The 17,396-nt window shown below is 42.2% G+C and overlaps 1 protein-coding gene across 8 annotated transcripts in view; it reads left to right on the top strand.

The window, feature by feature from the left end:
* Positions 1 to 17,106, top strand: part of CGRRF1 (cell growth regulator with ring finger domain 1) — a 30,900-nt gene extending 13,794 nt beyond the window's left edge. The window contains exons 5-11 of one of the 8 annotated variants that reach the window (XR_012159611.1): positions 3,937 to 4,044; positions 5,978 to 6,186; positions 8,608 to 8,754; positions 9,997 to 10,115; positions 10,878 to 11,014; positions 15,663 to 15,747; positions 16,891 to 17,106. Coding sequence is in view for 3 of the 8 variants with exons in the window: in XM_073350084.1 (XP_073206185.1) it covers positions 3,937 to 4,044; positions 5,978 to 6,325 (456 nt within the window). In the remaining 5 variants the exon portion in view is untranslated. Of the gene's footprint in view, positions 1 to 3,936; positions 4,045 to 5,977; positions 7,487 to 8,267; positions 8,571 to 8,607; positions 8,755 to 9,996; positions 10,116 to 10,877; positions 15,748 to 16,890 lie in introns of those variants that run through there. The other 7 variants (XR_012159612.1, XR_012159610.1, XR_012159609.1 and 4 more) reach the window with 7 other exon arrangements.
* The last annotated feature ends 290 nt before the right edge of the window (positions 17,107 to 17,396 follow it).

The following is a 17,396-nucleotide window of genomic DNA, read 5'->3' as shown; positions in this document are numbered from 1 at the left end:
AAGTATTATCTAGACCATCTCTGACAGGTGTTTGTCCAACCTGCTCTTAAAAATCCCCAATGGTGGAGATTCCACAACCTCCCTAGGCAATTTATTCCAGTGTCTAACTACCCTGATAGGAAGTTTTTTCTGATGTCCAGTCTAAATCGCCCTTACTGTAATTTAAGCCCGTTGCTTCTTGTCCTATCCTCAGTGTTTAAGGAGAACAATTTTTCTCCCTCCTCCTTGTAACAATCTTTTATGTACTTGAAAACTTATCGTGTCTTCTCCAGATTAACAAACCCAGTTTTTTCAGTCTTCCCTCATAGGTCATGTTTTCTAGACCTCTAATCATTTCTGTTACTCTTCTGTGGACTTTCTCCAATTTGTTCACATCTTTCCTGAAATGTGGTGTCCGGAACTGGACACAATAACTCCAGTTGAGGCGCAGAGTAGAGCGGAAGAATTACTTCTTGTGTCTTGCTTACAACACTCCAGCTAATACATCCCAGAATGATGTTCGCTTTTTTTTTTTTTTTTTGGCAACAGTGTTATACCACTCTTGGCACATCTTTTCCCGTAATCTTGTGGCATGGTGTTATTCTTTGGTCACTATCCTATGTCAAGCATTTCTTAAGCCTCTGGCCTAGTATGGCTAAGCTGACATTTTATAGGCCTCAGCCTGTAGGCTTTGCATTTCAATCCTACTTACTTAGGTACCTAATACATACTTATCCCTTCTGACTACTGGTCAACTTTATACTTCGATAATTCTACACTTAAATCTATTCAACATACAATGACTATAAATGACGTGACATGTTAGTTAATCAAAATATCACACAATAAATAAACGATAAATAACAATGAGGGCAGGGGAATCATACAGAGCAGTCTGGATTGTTTGGTAAGCTCAGCCCATTCAAACAAAATGTGTTTAAATACAGCCACATGCAAAGTCTTACATCAACAGATAAGGAGTGCAGCTCATGCCTAGTGGAAAGCAGTGACTCTGAAAAGGATTTAGGGTTTACAGTGGGTAAGCAACTTAACATGAGCTCCCAGAGCCATGCCATGACAAGACAGACTAATGCGATCCTTGGATGTATAAACACGGGAGTAGTGAATTACGCGTAAGTTGATGATTTTTACCTCTGTATACTGCATTGGTGAGACCAATAACTGTGTCCACGTTTTAAAAAGGAAGTTGAAAAATTGGAGAGGGTGCAGAAAAGAGCCACAGGAATGATTTGAGATCTGGAGAAAATGCATTTGAGAGAGGCTTAAAGAGCTCAATCTTTCTGATAAAATGAAACTGACTGAGAGTTGGTTTGATTACAGTGTGTGAGTACTGAGTGGGGAGAAAAATACCAAGGGTTAAAATGCTCTTAATGTAGTGGAGAAAGCAGAACAAGAACCAATGTCTAGAAAACTGAAGCCAGAGAAATTTAAATTAGAAATTAAGTACAAAAGTTAAGGTGATTGTTAAATCCACTAAGGGGAGTGGTGGATTTTCTATATCTTAACATCTTCAAGACTGGTTGCCTTTCTGGAAAATATGATTAAGCCAAATGCACATTATGCTTTAGTCAAACAAGTTATTGGGCTCAGTAACTAGGTGAAATTTAACAGCCTGTAGTATCCAGGAAGTCAGATCTAATGGTCCCTTCTGGTCTTAAACTCTGTGAATCTATATACATTGCTGCTTCTCCTGGGTTTTTTAGCAGCTTCTGGAACATGGAGGATAGTGAGAACCCTAACAGTATGTCTACACTGCAGTTAGACACCCACTGCTGGCCCGTGCCAGCTGACTCAGGCTCGCGGGACTTGGGCTGTGGAGCTGTTTCATTGCAGTGTAGACTTCTGGGCTCAGACTGCAGCCTCAGCTCTGGGACCCTGCCACCTCACAGGGTCCTTGGACTCAGGCTGGAGGCCAGGCTTTAGGACCCTGCAAGGTGGGAGGGTCCCAGAGGTGAGGCTGAGTCAGAGCCCGGAAGTCTACACTGCAGTGAAACAGCCCTACAGCCCAAGTCCCACGAGCCTGAGTCAGCTGACGTGGGCCAGCTATAGATTTTTAATTGCAGTGTATAGATACCCATAGAGGGGTTGCAAACTGTTTTAAGGGATACTACCCAATATATTCTATTGTTCTATTATATATTTTTTTCTTGTGAACTAAAACATAGCTTTGGGAGTTTTGATAATGCAGCTGTAGACCAGGTCCCATTTATTAAGCGGGGATCTATGTAATAATCATTGCTTATTGCAAATCGACACAGTGTAATTGCACGAATAGAACTGAGACTGTTGGCTCTTAAATTATTGTTATCTAATACCAAATCTGTCATTCTGAGAATTAGGGGCATCTTGATGCCAAAACTAAACAAATGGATCACTATTAAGATGTAAAATGTACTGTGATTAAAAAAATGAGGCTCTAGTTGGCCCTGGGGGATAGTAAATGTAATTAGTATAAATACATATGTTTAATTCATTTAATCTCTGCATGCTTTATATTTGCATTAGCTAACTAGAGGTATCCTAAGTGCATGTCTGATCCCCAAGCTTGTTAAATAACTTCAAACAAAAAACATCTTATAGATTCCTTTTTCTTCCGAGAGCCTTGGAATTTGCAATTATATTGGGCTTCTCTCTCTTCTTTACAATCAGTTATGGTTGGTTGGTTGGCTGGTTGTTTTCTTGGCTCGAAAACAATACAGAAGCATAAAATACTATTATTGTCAGCAAAGTGACTGTAAAAATCATTCTGTGGTTCCATATCTTGTCCTTCTCAGTGACTTTTATGTCCAGTATTTGCTCTGTTTACAGGCTGAATGATGATACCTCTAAGTGCCATCTGGAATCTGAAAACCAACATCTAAGTGTTTTGTGGTAGCAGGGAGAACACAAATAGGAAAGTGTCAGTGGAGGTGTTCTCCCTGTACATCATCAGTAACAGACATTCTGCAATCAGAACTTAGCTGAAAGGTTGCTGCTATTGTCCAGGGCAGGATAGAATCCAGCCACAGAAGAGAAAGTCGTATTGGACTTGTACTATATACGGTTCTTTAAGGCCAGATTGTGATTGGCTTTTACTGGATACTCAAGGAGTTTCCCTCCCTCTCCCCCTCTTTGTGTGCCACTGTGCAAGAGCCAGTCACAATTTCAGTCATGCTCTCTCTGGATGAAATTCATTGCTGTGCAGAGGTCCAGCATGGGGCACATACAATAGTAAATAGTAATGTATTATCGTAGCATCTAGGAGCTCTAGTCATGGACCAAGACCCCATTGTGCTAGGTGCTGTACAGACACAGAACTTAAAGACAGCCTCTGTCCCAAAGGGGTTATAATCATCACTTAAGTCCCGAGTTAAGCAAGGTATTTAAGAAAAGGAGTACTTGTGGCACTTTAGAGACTAACCAATTTATTTGAGCATAAGCTTTCGTGAGCTACAGCTCACACAAAAGCTTATGCTCAAATAAATTGGTTAGTCTCTAAGGTGCCACAAGTACTCCTTCTCTTTTTGCGAATACAGACTAACACGGCTGTTACTCTGAAAGGTATTTAAGCATTTGCCTACCTTTGACTACGTGTGCTTAAGTGTTTTTCTGGTTGGGGCCCAAGTCCATTAGCTGGGAGCAGTAGTAGGATAATCTCTGTGGATTAGCCACAGAAGAAGTTACGCAGCACAGAGTGGCTGTAGAATCTGATGCTTGGATTGGTCTGTTTGATCACATGTTCAACAGCTATATGGGACAGTACCGTAAGCAGCCCTTAGAAACAAGACAAACAGGCTATGAAGAGAAATAAACTGAACCATATACTTGTTTTACCTTGTCTAATCTCTTAATAGACTCCCTGTTATTTGTATGTGATGTACATGTCACTGCATGTATATAAATCAACAAGCCATACACATGAAAGGGGAGAGTGCTAAAGAAAACTTCTGTTTTTAGATTTCAATGGTGTCCGTAATTCATATTCCCGATGAGAGTTACAGACTTTCCTGCAGAATATTATATCAGTATCTACTTCTGGCCCAAGGTCAATTCCATGACCTTAAGGTAAGCTGTATTCTGAGTCTTACTTCACTCTGACTGCAATATTCATTTCGTTTGTGTAGACTACAGTTACCCTAAATTGGTACAGTATCTGGCTTTTTCAGTCTGTTATTATGCAAGGAACTGGATGATGGTTAAATTTATCTTGTCACTAAATTAGTTCCATGCAGACTTACAATGCAGCCTACGTTCGTATCTGGAAATATCTGAACTCTCCTACAGAAATCCCTTATTGTTATATATTTATATTCCAGGCAACCCCAGGCCCTCCTGATTTATCAAAGTGGCAGTAACAGATAGATAGGAATAATAGCTGCAAATATTATAGAGTATTCAGAATGGGCCTGATGCAAAGCCCATTGAAGTCAATGAAAGTGCTTCTGTTGACTTCCATGACTTTGGATCAGGCCCAGTGAGCAGCATAAATTCAGTATGCTGAAAGCAAACATAACTTGTTATGATCACTTCTAAAGCCTTTGTTTTTATAGTATAACAGTAAAATATAATATACTTAATACACAGATAATGTCTATACAGTATCCATGAATTATAAAGAATGGGCCAAATTCATTCCTTGATGGAACTCAGTTGACTTGAAGTTTAAGCCACGAATAGATTTGTCTCAATAAGTCCAGCAATTTGTGTGGTAGATATTTGCTTCACATAACCCACCCTAAAAAATTCCCATATGCTTTATTTGGGGGAATTGTTACCACATCAAACATACTGTTGGCAATAAACAATAATGGATCTGCATAATTGCTACAGTTTTGAATTGTATGTACAAATGTGTGTTTATATACACAGATATACACTCTCTGTGTATATGCAAAAAGAAAAGGAGTACTAGTGGCACCGTAGAGACTAACAAATTTATTTGAGCATGAGCTTTCATGAGCTACAGCTCACTTCATCGGATGCATTCAGTGGAAAATACAGTGAGGAGATTTATATACACACAGAACATGAAAAAATGGGTGTTATCGTACACACTGTAAGGAGAGTGATCACTTGAGATGAGCTATTACCAGCAGGAGAGCGGGGGTCTCTAAGGTGCCACTAGTACTCCTTTTCTTTTTGTGAATACAGACTAACATGGCTGCTACTCTGAAATCTGGTGTATATGGTATCCCAACTGCTTTTTTAAATAGAATATAAGAGCAGGTTTCCATGCAGATAAGTCAATAGCCAGATATCTTCAAAAAGTTCTATTTCCCCTTGCAATTGAACACTTTAGGAAGTTTAATGTAGACTTCAGTGTTACTCATTCTCTTAATGAGTCAGGTGTTCCTTTTCCAGTGCCTAGGAATTATATCTTTGACATATGTCAGTAATGCTGTTGTTTTACACACAATGTTTATATAGTATCATAAGTGTTAGGTAGTTCTTCGTAAACACAGATCCTTTGCAAACATGAAAGACTCATTCCCCTGCCCTGAAGAACTTGCAGTCTAGATAAAATAAGACAGGAAAGCACAAGAGATGATAAAATGTGGTGGATTTGAAGGCAGAGAGAGTATGTGCTTGGTAGAAGAGGTTAGGGACATAACTCCAGGCCTATGGAACAGCATGCTAGAAAGTACAAAGCCTTGACCAGAACCTCATCCATTGTAAACCTGTATAGCTCCACTGAAGTCAGTGAAGTATGCTGATTTGTGGCAGCTGGGGATCTGGTCCCTTATCTCTAATTTTCCCCTTAGTGTTTCTGCACCTCTTTATCTTCCCCAAATATCCATAACTGAAGTCAAGGGAGTTGTGTCCCGTCACTCCAAGGCTGAATTTGAACTTGTGTTGAACTTAATAGGAAGCATGTGTGTAGAGAGAAGAAAGGCCCCATTAGTTCGCCTTTGATCTATTGTAGATCACATTAGAATATAAAGACAATGTGCAGTTACTGAATTCTGCTGAAACTTGTTTGTGTGTGTTTTGTCCATAGCAACTCTTTATGTCTGCAAGCAGCAGTGTCCCACCCTCGAGCAATGCCTCTGGAGACAGCAGCACTGACAAAAGCTTGCTGGAAAAGATTGGACTGGCCGAAGTTGAATCAGAATTACATGAGGAAAACAGTAAAGACTGTGTCGTCTGCCAGAATGGAACAGTGAACTGGGTCCTCCTGCCTTGCAGGCATACGTGTCTGTGCGATGGGTGTGTGAAATATTTTCAACAGTGTCCAATGTGTAGGCAGTTTGTTCAAGAATCTTTTCCACTTTGCAGTAAAAAGGAGCAAGATAAAAATGAACCCGAACACAGTTTCCAGGATGCTCCCCACGGAGCAGACTTATAGTGGAAAACCAAGAATGATCAAGTTATACTCTCAAATGCGTGATGTAGAGCCTAAAGCATTTTCTGTCCATGGAAAGATCTGCAGTGTAACTTTATGGTTTTGCTGGTAGTTACTAGACCAATTTAAGCATCCTTTTCACATCCATACTGCATACAATTGCTAGAACACTGCATATACACTGGTAATATGGACAGAAGAAGTCTGTAGGAGATGTATGAAGAATGAGTTTTTTGATAACTGCTTACTGGATGTTCATGAAGTATTAGAGATTATTTTGACACATAGATTTAGGTGAGCTAAACATTAAAAAGAAAAGAACAAAGGCTTACATATAACTGAAACTGAAAAATACTTTTCACACATATATATATATATATATATATATATATATATATATATATATATATAGGCTTTTAAATGTGAAGTTAGAAGAAAATATCATTTTAATCCTGTATACTTTAGATATTTAGCACTTTAAAGAATGAAAAATGAAGGAAACCAAATATTTAAGAATCTGTTCTTAGTTTGGGTATAAATCAGTATGTATTTATTTTGTATCTGATGGACTTGGCCATGGAAAGTGCTGGGCTGCTCAACTCCTGTTCAAGTTACTGGGAGTTAAGGATATTCAGGTCATTAGTGGCTCTGGACCTCTTGTAATTGTATTTTGTTTCTACTGCTTTGGAAGAGATTTTCTGTGTGCACGGGGCCTGATCCAAAGCCCCTTGAAGTGATTGGAAATATTCCCATTGATGTTAGTGAGTTTTAGTTCAGGCCCCTACTGACTATTAAGCAAATAGAACATCTAAGTGTGCCCACTGTGTATAGAGTTTCATACTGCACTTATAGGACTTTAATTCTTGTTAGTGTGACAGCTATGGATGATGAAGGGCTAACTTTTGCAAGGAGAAGAGACTAATTATTTTGCAGATGACATTAGTTTGGCAGCATGTCATGTTCCATAGCATGGACAGCCTAGTGTGTGGGGTTGCCATCTCTCCCATATCTTTCATTACCTCTGCGTGGATGAGAACAGGCTAATCATATCACTTCCCTCATATCACTAGTAAGAAAAAGAGCTGAAAGACAGCAGAAAACACAGTTGTCTTCTTTCAAAAAGTAAAATAAAATAAAAATAAAAATGGGTGTTGAGAAGAGAAATGATTCTGTTCACTTCTTAATACGGGAAGGGGCTAATGTAATTCAGGGTGATGTAACTTCTAGGCCAAGACTTCTCATCTGGTGGGATGAGACACCAAAGTAAAAATAGCAAACTCCCACCCACACAAGGGAGACAGGGGCTTGGAGAGAAGGAGCCATTTGCTCCCTCCTCCTTGTTCTGCCACTGCTCCACCAGCCGCTCCATTCTCAGAGCAGTTTCTCAGGCCTCCCCCTTCCCTCCACACAGCACTCACTCTGTAGAGAGAAAGCATGGCTTCAAGAGGCATCTCCCACAGCCTCTTCTACCGGTGCTGCCCTGGAGCTGAGCACTGTGCGCAGAAGGAATCCCCAGTCCAGAGCCCTAAATTATCTGCAGTTTCTTGCCATGACTCCAAATGCAAAAACCTTCATGATCGGAATGGATTATGGGTGCTGGAAAGTCATGCCAAGAAGCCATGGGTGGTCTTCGGGAGGAAGGGGGGTGTTTGATAGACAATGCACTAGGCCACCAGTGATTTATTAGGAAGTGGCATGGTTTATTAAAGTGAGTATTGGGATTGCCTCTAGAATTCTAATCTCAGCTCCCCCCTCACTCCCTTGGTAACTTTAAGGGAGCATCACTTGCACCATGTATCAAACAGAGATAACAGCCATGGGTGTTGTGAGGATTGAATAATGTTTGCAAAGAGCTTTTGAAAGTAGAGAGTGCTGGCTGGATGCTAAGTATTATTATTTCGAATTTAACTGTGTATTGAGTATGAGAACATCCCTCACCACACAGGTGCACTCCCAGAGACAAAGTTGCAGTGCCTCAGAGCCACTTGTCTGCGATTCCCTGAGCAGGGTTACCCCCTTTGAACATTGAGCCTCCTGTGCCCTGCATTACAGATGCTCTCAGAAGCAGTGATGACGTGATCTTATGCAGTCTCTGGCCAGATGATGGCCACCCACCAGGGTTTTACATCGATCAGACCAGAGCATATTTTAAAGTGGTAATAGTTCAGCATTTACAGATAATCACAGATGGCTGATATGGTAATACATAATGAGAAAGCGCCCCAAGCTCTCAAGTAATGGACATCATAAATCCTATGGGCCTCATGTTCCTTTCTATTATACAGCCTACGGGGGAGTAAAAGGGATGGAATGATGGCATTAACCTCATGGAAAGGAAGGAGTAGAACTACGCGGCATGTTCCCGCACTTCACTGAGTCTGCAGGTGGCCGCCTGAATCTGCTTCACGAAGCTGGGACCGTGCAGTTTTCAGGCATGGAGCAGTGGCTGTCCCCAGCATGTTCCCCTCTAGACCCCACAGATTCTTGAGTGGAATTTCACAGCACAGTTAATGAGGGATTCCCCCAGCATCACTCTACTTTGCAGCTGCCACTACCCAATGTCATCCTGGTTCCTGATGCTGTTTTGTGGTCAGGAGTCTGGGGGCCTGCAGAACAACATAGCTGGGTGGACTCTTTATGCGGAAGTCCCAAGATTCCCAGGACTAGCCCCTGATTTTCCTGGAACTCAGTGCAATTTGGGGATTTTCCCCTCCAGCCTGTTCCAGGAAACCATTTTGCTCAAGAGGCCCCTAGACACCTGCCCCTTCAGACAGTTTAACTTCATTTTCCCGTGTCCACTGGCTTTTTTCATGGGCATGTAGTACCAGGCCATATAACATTAGGGGCTGGATCTCCCAAAGTCCTCAGCAATGTGGACTAACTGCTCCCATTGAAGCTAATGATAAATCTCTCTGTGACTTCAATGAGAGCAGAGTTCGGCTACCACTGAGCACTTGAGGAAATCCCATCCCAGATACCTATTTCTGGCATGAGCCGAAGTGGCGCGTTTCAAAGCTGTTACAGAAACAGTTTGAACCAAACTCTTCCTCTGTCCATGATGACATTTCATGTCCTTCTACAAGTCCCACTCTTGGAGTCCCAGAAAGAAGTTTCTGAAACCCACTTTCCTGATTTGAGAGCTGTTCCTTTCAGCCTCGGGATGAGGTCAGAGCTCTGAAATGGCACTGGGTTTGCAGCTGGGGTTTCTCCCCATTAAGTATTTTGACTGGACTTCCTCTGACTGGTGAAGGAACATCTGTGTCTACCTCAGACAAGAATAACACACAGGGATATTTCCCAGTTACCTCCCACTCTGTTCAAGTCTCATCATTGTGACAAGGATCTTGGTCTACCAAATTGAATATCTTCACAAGAAGTTTCAGGGGGTAGCCATGTTAGTCTGTATCCACAAAAACAACAAGGAGTCCCGTGGCACCTTAAAGACTAACAGATTTATTTGGGCATAAGCTTTTTGGACATGCATCTGAAGAAGTGGGTTTTTTTACCCACAAAAGCTTATGTCCAAATAAATCTGTTAGTTTTTAAGGTGCCACCGGACTCCTTGTTTTTTTCACAAGAAGTGTTTCCCCTCAGCCCCTTACTGCCTGATTATACCGGTAGTTTTTCTTCCTTGATTCAGGGGCCATTTATTTATTTATTTATTTATTTTACAGACACATCTAGAGACACCAGCTGAGATCTGGCCCCATTGTGCTGCGTGCTGTGAATACACATAACCAGCTCGGAACAGCTAGCAATCTACATAGACAAATACAAATACAGGTGTAGAGAGGTGAGCTGATTTGCTTAAGGACGCATAGTAGGTCAGTACCATGGGCGGCGGGTGACCTGCTGGCTCAGGGAGGCTAGCCCCCTCCCCTCCCTTTGGCTGCAAGCCTCTCCCCGCCCCGGCTCGCCAGGCTGGGTGACGTCCGGCCCCCGGCCCTAGAGTGCCAGAGAAGCAGCACACAGTCCCCCCAGTCCCCAAGCACCAGGCGGGCAGCACACAGCCCCCCAAGCGCTGGGTGGGTGGTGCACAGCCCCCACCCCTAGCGCAGAGTGGGCAGCCCCAGCGTCCGGGGGCCCCTCAGCATTTGGAGGCCCCAGCAACCCCAAGTCCCAGCCACAGGCCAGCCACGGCCTCCCTAACCTGGCCCCAGCCCCAGCACGCTTCCCTGAAGACGAGTGACCAGCCTGCCTGGGCTGGGGCCAAAAGGGAAGGGCATTAGGGCAAGCAGGAGGGGGCCTTCCGGGCAGAGCGTGGGCCGGGCCACACCAGGCTCTTTGGGGAGGCACGGCCTTCACCTACCTATGCCATGTGCCGCCCATGGTCAGTACCAGCTCTTGGAGGAGAACCCAGGCATCCTGAGTCCCACTCTAGTGCCCTGTACATCAGACCACACATGAGCGATTCCTCCCTGCAGTATAAGGGCTGGTTTACACAGTGGTTTTGTATTACTTTAACTTTGTCACTTTACAAATCAGTATAGTTAAAACTATAACCCCCTCTAGAGAATGCAGTTATACCAGTGTACAAGTGCTTATTCCCTTATAGCTTATTCTTCTTCAAGTGCTTGCACATGTCCAACGGATACCACTAAGGGAAACATCTCCGACAGCTGTGCTCAGGGCGCTCGCACACCTAAATCAGAATGGACACGTGCAACACATCTCAAAGAACATGTTACAAAAGTAGGTAACCGTTTGTTCCTGAACATTTATGGGAATAATCTATGCTACTGTAGGCACCTTTACAGCGACATAACTGCATCCACACTAAGGAGGGGGTTGTAGTACTTTAATTAGGTCAGTTTCTAAACAGATACAGATAAAGCTGTCTATTAACAAGTCCTAAGACTGGCTGATGCCTTACAACTCAGGCTGAGAATTTAAAATGAAGTAATCGCCAGCCAGGGCTTTTCCAATTAGATTGATCAAACGTGTCCTGTTTATAATGCCCTCAGCCTTTTACTTTCCTCGAGAAGATGGTCAAGAATATAGTTAGGGGGAAAAAAACAAACAACTTAATGGATATATAACAACAACCCCTGTGCTGCCCAGGGAGGAGAAATGTCCCCATTTATTTTGAATACATGTGGAAGGCCATCAGACATCCTATCATTGGCCAGCATCCAACCCCATCATCTGTCTGCCGCAGTGAGTGGATAACCCAGGCTTTGGTTCCATGGGCTTGTTTCTGTGTATTTCCATCTGGTGCAAGGAATGTGCCATGGAGAGTAGCTGAGGGACAGCTGAGTTTGGGTATTGGAGAGGCAGCATTTACCATGAATGGGGGTGTATAAATACGTTACTGTTTACGACCTATCCGTAGGGCGAACAACATGTGATGCACAATTTGAGCTGAACGCATGGGTACCAATGTAGGCAGCCCTTGGAGGCTTACACATGTGAGCATCAGGTCTTATTTGTGAGGCAATCCAGCAGGGCATTGCCCAGTTTGCTGTTTGTACTGAGCTTCTGGGCCTGTTGTCAAGCAGAAGTGCCAGCCACCACTTATGCAGCTCTGTTGAGGAGTAACAGAAAAACAGCAAAGAGTGCAAAGAGACTTTATTCTTGGCAATATTCTTGAAACAGGAGTGAGTCCTAATTTAATATATCCAGCTTCGCTACAGACTCTGTGAGAGGTCCCTGCAGAACAGGATTTAACAATCTTGACTCTATCTCCCATCTGCATGCTGCTTCCTAAGCATAAAGTGGCCTTCTTATCCCAGTTGCTAATCTAGTTAATCTGTTCACAGCCAAGACCCTCTTTAACCCTCACTTCTACCAGACATTCATGAAACAGAAAAATGTCACTCAAAATTATTTGTTCCTCTGGGCTCCTCAGTGAGTCTTGTCTTCTTATTTCCATTGGGTCACATTCGGACACTTAGCCTGCTCCTCTGTGCAGACCTACGCATACCATAAGTAGAACTGGTTGAAAACTAAAAACTAGTTTTACAACAAAAGTGTCAAATTTCAACAATGATTTAATTTGAAAGGATTCAGAATAGACAAATTATTCACATATTTGAAATTTTGCAGGGATTTCTTTTAATCAAACTTTTTTCCACATTTTTTTATCAAAATGGTGTTTGGCATTTTTTCAGGACCTGAGCCCAGTTTTTATTAAACAATCAAACAAACAAACTCCCCAATAACCAGTTGAAGAATATTTTTGAATAAAATATACAAACATTTTCACACAAAATGAAAATTTTGGACAATGTTAACAATTTATCATGAAAAAAAATCCTTTTTTGAAAAAAAGGGGAACGCAACACATAATTAGACTGTGGAACTCACTGCCACAATATCCCATTGAGGCCAAGAACTTAACAGGATTCAGAAAGACTGGATAATTATATGAATATCAAGAATATCCAGTTATAATAATTCATGATAACACAGATTTTGGAAGGTGTATTAAGCCTCCTGCTTCAGGACTTAAGACAATATCTATTAAAGAGCTGAAGAACCTGAGTGGAGGACAGGTTATCTCACAGCTGCCTTCTGATGCATCTGCTGTTGACTGCCATCAGAGACCAGCAACTGGATAGGTTATGTGAGTGATCCAGTCTGGGAGCTCCTATGGAATTTCCCCCTTAGATTATAACCACTTTGCAGCAGGGATGGCCTTCGTTCTCTGTCTCGTACAGTGCCAAGCACGTTACCAGCATTTAACTAATAATTAATTAAGAAAGCACTGATTGTGCTTGGTGCCACCCTCATTTGTTTACCAAGATCTAGTGGGCCAAGCTTCCCAAGAGAATTGCTGGCACAAAGGGGCTGTTACATGAGTGATTTCCCAGCCTGTGCAGATTTCTCAGCCCTTTGGGAACAGCTGGGCCCAAGGCCTCAAGCATTCAGTTGAACAGTGCCTCAGGAGAGATCAGCGTCTTGTTTCACCAAGCCCATCTGCCTGCAGCATACCCACATTCAGCTCCGACTCCTCAGACAAACTGCTGTCACTACCAGCAGAGCTGACTGGAGATGTTTTGAAAAATCAGACTACTATGTGTAAACATGATGAGAGGATATGGGAGATAGCCATCTTGCCACCAGGCACATACGGTGCAGGCCTATGCACGAAGGCCGCAATTCTGCAAACACTCATGCATGTGCTTGACTTTAATGGGTCTCCTCAGCTGGGTACAGTTAAGTGCGTGCAAAAGTGTTGGCACACTTGGGGCCCACACTTGTGTTTAAATGTAGGGGGACAGTTGAAGTTGGAAGCTCAAAATATGATACCCGCCCTCTTTAAATAAATGTATCAGAGCCCATTTTTCCTTAGCTCCTTTTAATCAGGGATTGCGCAGATCACCATATTAGACAGCTGTCCAGAACATTTTTGTGAGGGGTGTTTTGTATGACCGGTAGGTCTATTCCTTTTGTTTAAGCATCAGTAGCCCAGTTCTCATGAGCAACCTTATACCAATGAATTACCATGGGCTTATGGCAGAGACAAACATTCCGTGAAAGGCTGTGTCAAGGTTCCTCCCCCACTCTGAACTCTAGGGTACAGATGTGGGGACCTGCATGAAAAACCTCCTAAGCTTATCTTTACCAGCTTAGGTCAAAACTTCCCCAAGGTACAAAATATTACCCCCGTTATCCTTGGACTGGCCGCTACCACCACCAAACTAATACTGGTTACTGGGGAAGAGCTGTTTGGACGCGTCCTTCCCCCCAAAATACTTCCCAAAACCTTGCACCCCACTTCCTGGACAAGGTTTGGTAAAAAGCCTCACCAATTTGCCTAGGTGACTACAGACCCAGACCCTTGGATCTTAAGAACAATGAACAATTCTCCCAACACTTGCACCCCCCCTTTCCTGGGAAATGTTGGATAAAAAGCCTCACCAATTTGCATAGGTGACCACAGACCCAAACCCTTGGATCTGAGAACAATGAAAAAGCATTCAGTTTTTTACAAGAAGACTTTTAATAAAAAATAGAAGTAAATAGAAATAAAGAAATCCCCCCTGTAAAATCAGGATGGTAGATATCTTACAGAGTAATTAGATTCAAAAACATAGAGAACTCCTCTAGGCAAAACCTTAAGTTACAAAAAAGATACACAGACAGAAATAGTTATTCTATTCAGCACAATTCTTTTCTCAGCCATTTAAAGAAATCATAATCTAACGCATACCTAGCTAGATTACTTACTAAAAGTTCTAAGACTCCATTCCTGGTCTATCCCCGGCCAAGATGACTACAGACAGACACAGACCCTTTGTTTCTCTCCCTCCTCCCAGCTTTTGAAAGTATCTTGTCTCCTCATTGGTCATTTTGGTCAGGTGCCAGCGAGGTTACTTTTAGCTTCTTAACCCTTTACAGGTGAGAGGAGCTTTCCCCTGGCCAGGAGGGATTTCAAAGGGGTTTACCCTTCCCTTTATATTTATGACAGGCTGGAACTCTCATTCATTCACTATAGACGTGTGATGGTCCATGAGGCAGGGGTTAACAAAACAACCACTTGACAATGATTTGGGAATAGGTGAATTATGACCACAGCCTATCCTGCTGACAACTACTGCCTCACCATCTCCATGTGCTCCCTCTCTTTGGTGCATTTGCTTGTCATCTCTTGTCTGATATTAGATTGCAAGCGTGTCAGAGCAGGGACTGTTTTTTTGTTCTGTGTTTGTACAGCGCCCAGCACCAGGAGGCCTTGATGCACGGTTGAGGCGTGTAGGTACTGCCAGAACAGAAATAATAATAATCATTAATAATAGAAAAATAATTCACTGCCTCATTCACTGTGGATTTGGAGGGATTGCAGGCTATGAATATGGGCTGCACATTGAACGATGAGGATAAAAATAAATCATGAACGGCTATCTCATCCAACTTGTGCACTGAGAGTGAAATTTAGCCCTGTTCAGAGAATAAGAATAAGGCTCATCCACCTCTGAAACTTAAATCATCAAAAAATAAGGCTTCCAGAGGACTTAAGTAGGGCCCAGACCTTTTGTCAACTCTCTCCATGGGGTTGAATTTCACCCATAATGAGACAGGAATCCTTCAGGAAAAAATAGCTTGTGATCATGTTAAGGACTGTGTCATAATGCACAATGGGGAGGCGTTAAGGTTGTTTTTTCTGACTTTGTGGGCTTGACTTTGCAAGTTTATGATTCTTTTACTGTAGTTCTTTGGTATAGATTTTTGTATGGAGTATATATTTTAATTTCAGAATACAAAGTGGTTTAAACAGAAAGCCCTGGCATTTGGTTGACTGTTCCCTGTCCACCATTCCAGTAGTGAAGGCAGGAGGTTCTGTAGTTCATTATTTTATTATGCAGATACTAATGTTGTTATTAATGTTGGGTTTTAGTGAGATCAGACCTGGGTTCTGATGTGATGGACACCATGGTACACATCTACGTACATAGATATGCTGTCACATAGTGTCATCTGAGGTGAGCAATGGTTTCCATTTAACTCATATTAGAAATTTTTTCCTACTATCTGGGCATATTAGGCACATAAATACCTTTGAAAATCTGGGCCATAGTGATGCATCATTTGAGCTGATTGTTTCCAGCCAATTATGCACCAGGGTATTTCTTTTGAATGTAACAATAACACTTCTGTTTTAAAAATTGCCATAAACACCTACAGTCATGATTAAAAAAGCATATAGGTATAACAATAGCACGGCAGTGGTTTGGCTTCCTACTGTGGGTCAGCCCCATATTTCTTTTTATAAGGGTATGTATCTCACCAGGGCATTGTGGGTTAATTAATTAGTGTTTATCAAATGTCCTGAGCTCCTTCAGATGATAGGTGCAATGGTTTATGAATAATGGTGATAATTATTACTTTATTTACTTGTGTTGCAGAAGGGCAATAGATTAGTATTTCCACAAATGTGGCAAAATGTAAAACTTCATCGGAGTAGCCCCGAACCCAAGATCAGCCATTGGTAAAACTGTGCTATGTAACTATGAGCGAACTCTTGATGTTAGGTGTTCTGTCTTGAGCTCATTGTACTATGGATGAATATAGTTTATTATCCCTTGTAATATGTTCCTATGCAAGATGTGCACACAAACCCAGCAGATGGTGTATCCTCTCAGCTCCAGTTGCCATTCGTCAACACGTTATAACTGTATGAGTTCTGTCAGCACCAACATAAGGAAATGGGAGATTCTTTGATTGACCATTTATTATGACTGAGTTATAGGTTTAACAGATGGCTCCATTTTGTTGGCAGGGAACATTTCATGTTTGTTTAATTAGCTGCAAGTCATATTGAAAACTATAGCATGTTACATGCGGATACATAAGCATGTCTGTGAGATGGATCTTTCGTGCGGGATGTATAGGGAGTTGTTGGAAAGTGCATTTCATACAACAGAGTTCCTGACTGGATTTCGTATCCTCAAATATAAACCTCCTGAAAAATGGAGGCTAGTGCATTCATTGGTTGACTAGAAGTCCTAACTAATGGGGAAGATAGACATGGAGAAAGCACTGTGCTAGGTTCAATTCCCAGTTCAGCCACAGACTACGTGTTTTTGCGTAAGTCACTTAACTTATCTGTGCCTCACTTTTTCTAGCTCCTTCCCTGCCACACGGAGGGGAGGATAGTGACTCCTGCTGCTTAGGTTCCCTGTTTGAAAAGCACTGTAAGACCCTGAGATGGAAGAGGCCGTTGAGGTGCCCATGGTATTACGACGATGAAGCACAAGCAGCGCATGGAGTCCATGGTTCATATTTTTCCGCTGTGCTCCCTTGGGAGACAAATAATTAAAACTTTCGTGTATTTGTACAGAGTTCTTGTCAGATTTCCACTTCTGCGTTTGAAATATTTGTTGAATTCTTTAATGTACATGCAGTGCAGTGCTCAGGCTCCTTCTGCTTGGGTTTATTTATTTTGTCCAGCAGCCAAGTACTAGGTACACTAAAATCTGTGGAGTAAAATCAATATCCTGAAAGCCAAATCTTGCCCTCTGTTACACCCCTGCAGCCCCACTGTACTCAGTGCTGAGTTAAGCCCTCTATCCCTATTGATTCAATAGTGTTGCAGTGGCATAACTGAGAGCAGAAGTTGACTTAGAGAGTT

The sequence above is a fragment of the Lepidochelys kempii genome, chromosome 6 (assembly GCF_965140265.1).
Source record: "Lepidochelys kempii isolate rLepKem1 chromosome 6, rLepKem1.hap2, whole genome shotgun sequence".
Taxonomy (NCBI): Eukaryota; Metazoa; Chordata; order Testudines; family Cheloniidae; genus Lepidochelys; species Lepidochelys kempii.
This window is presented reverse-complemented; position numbering and strand designations above follow the sequence as displayed.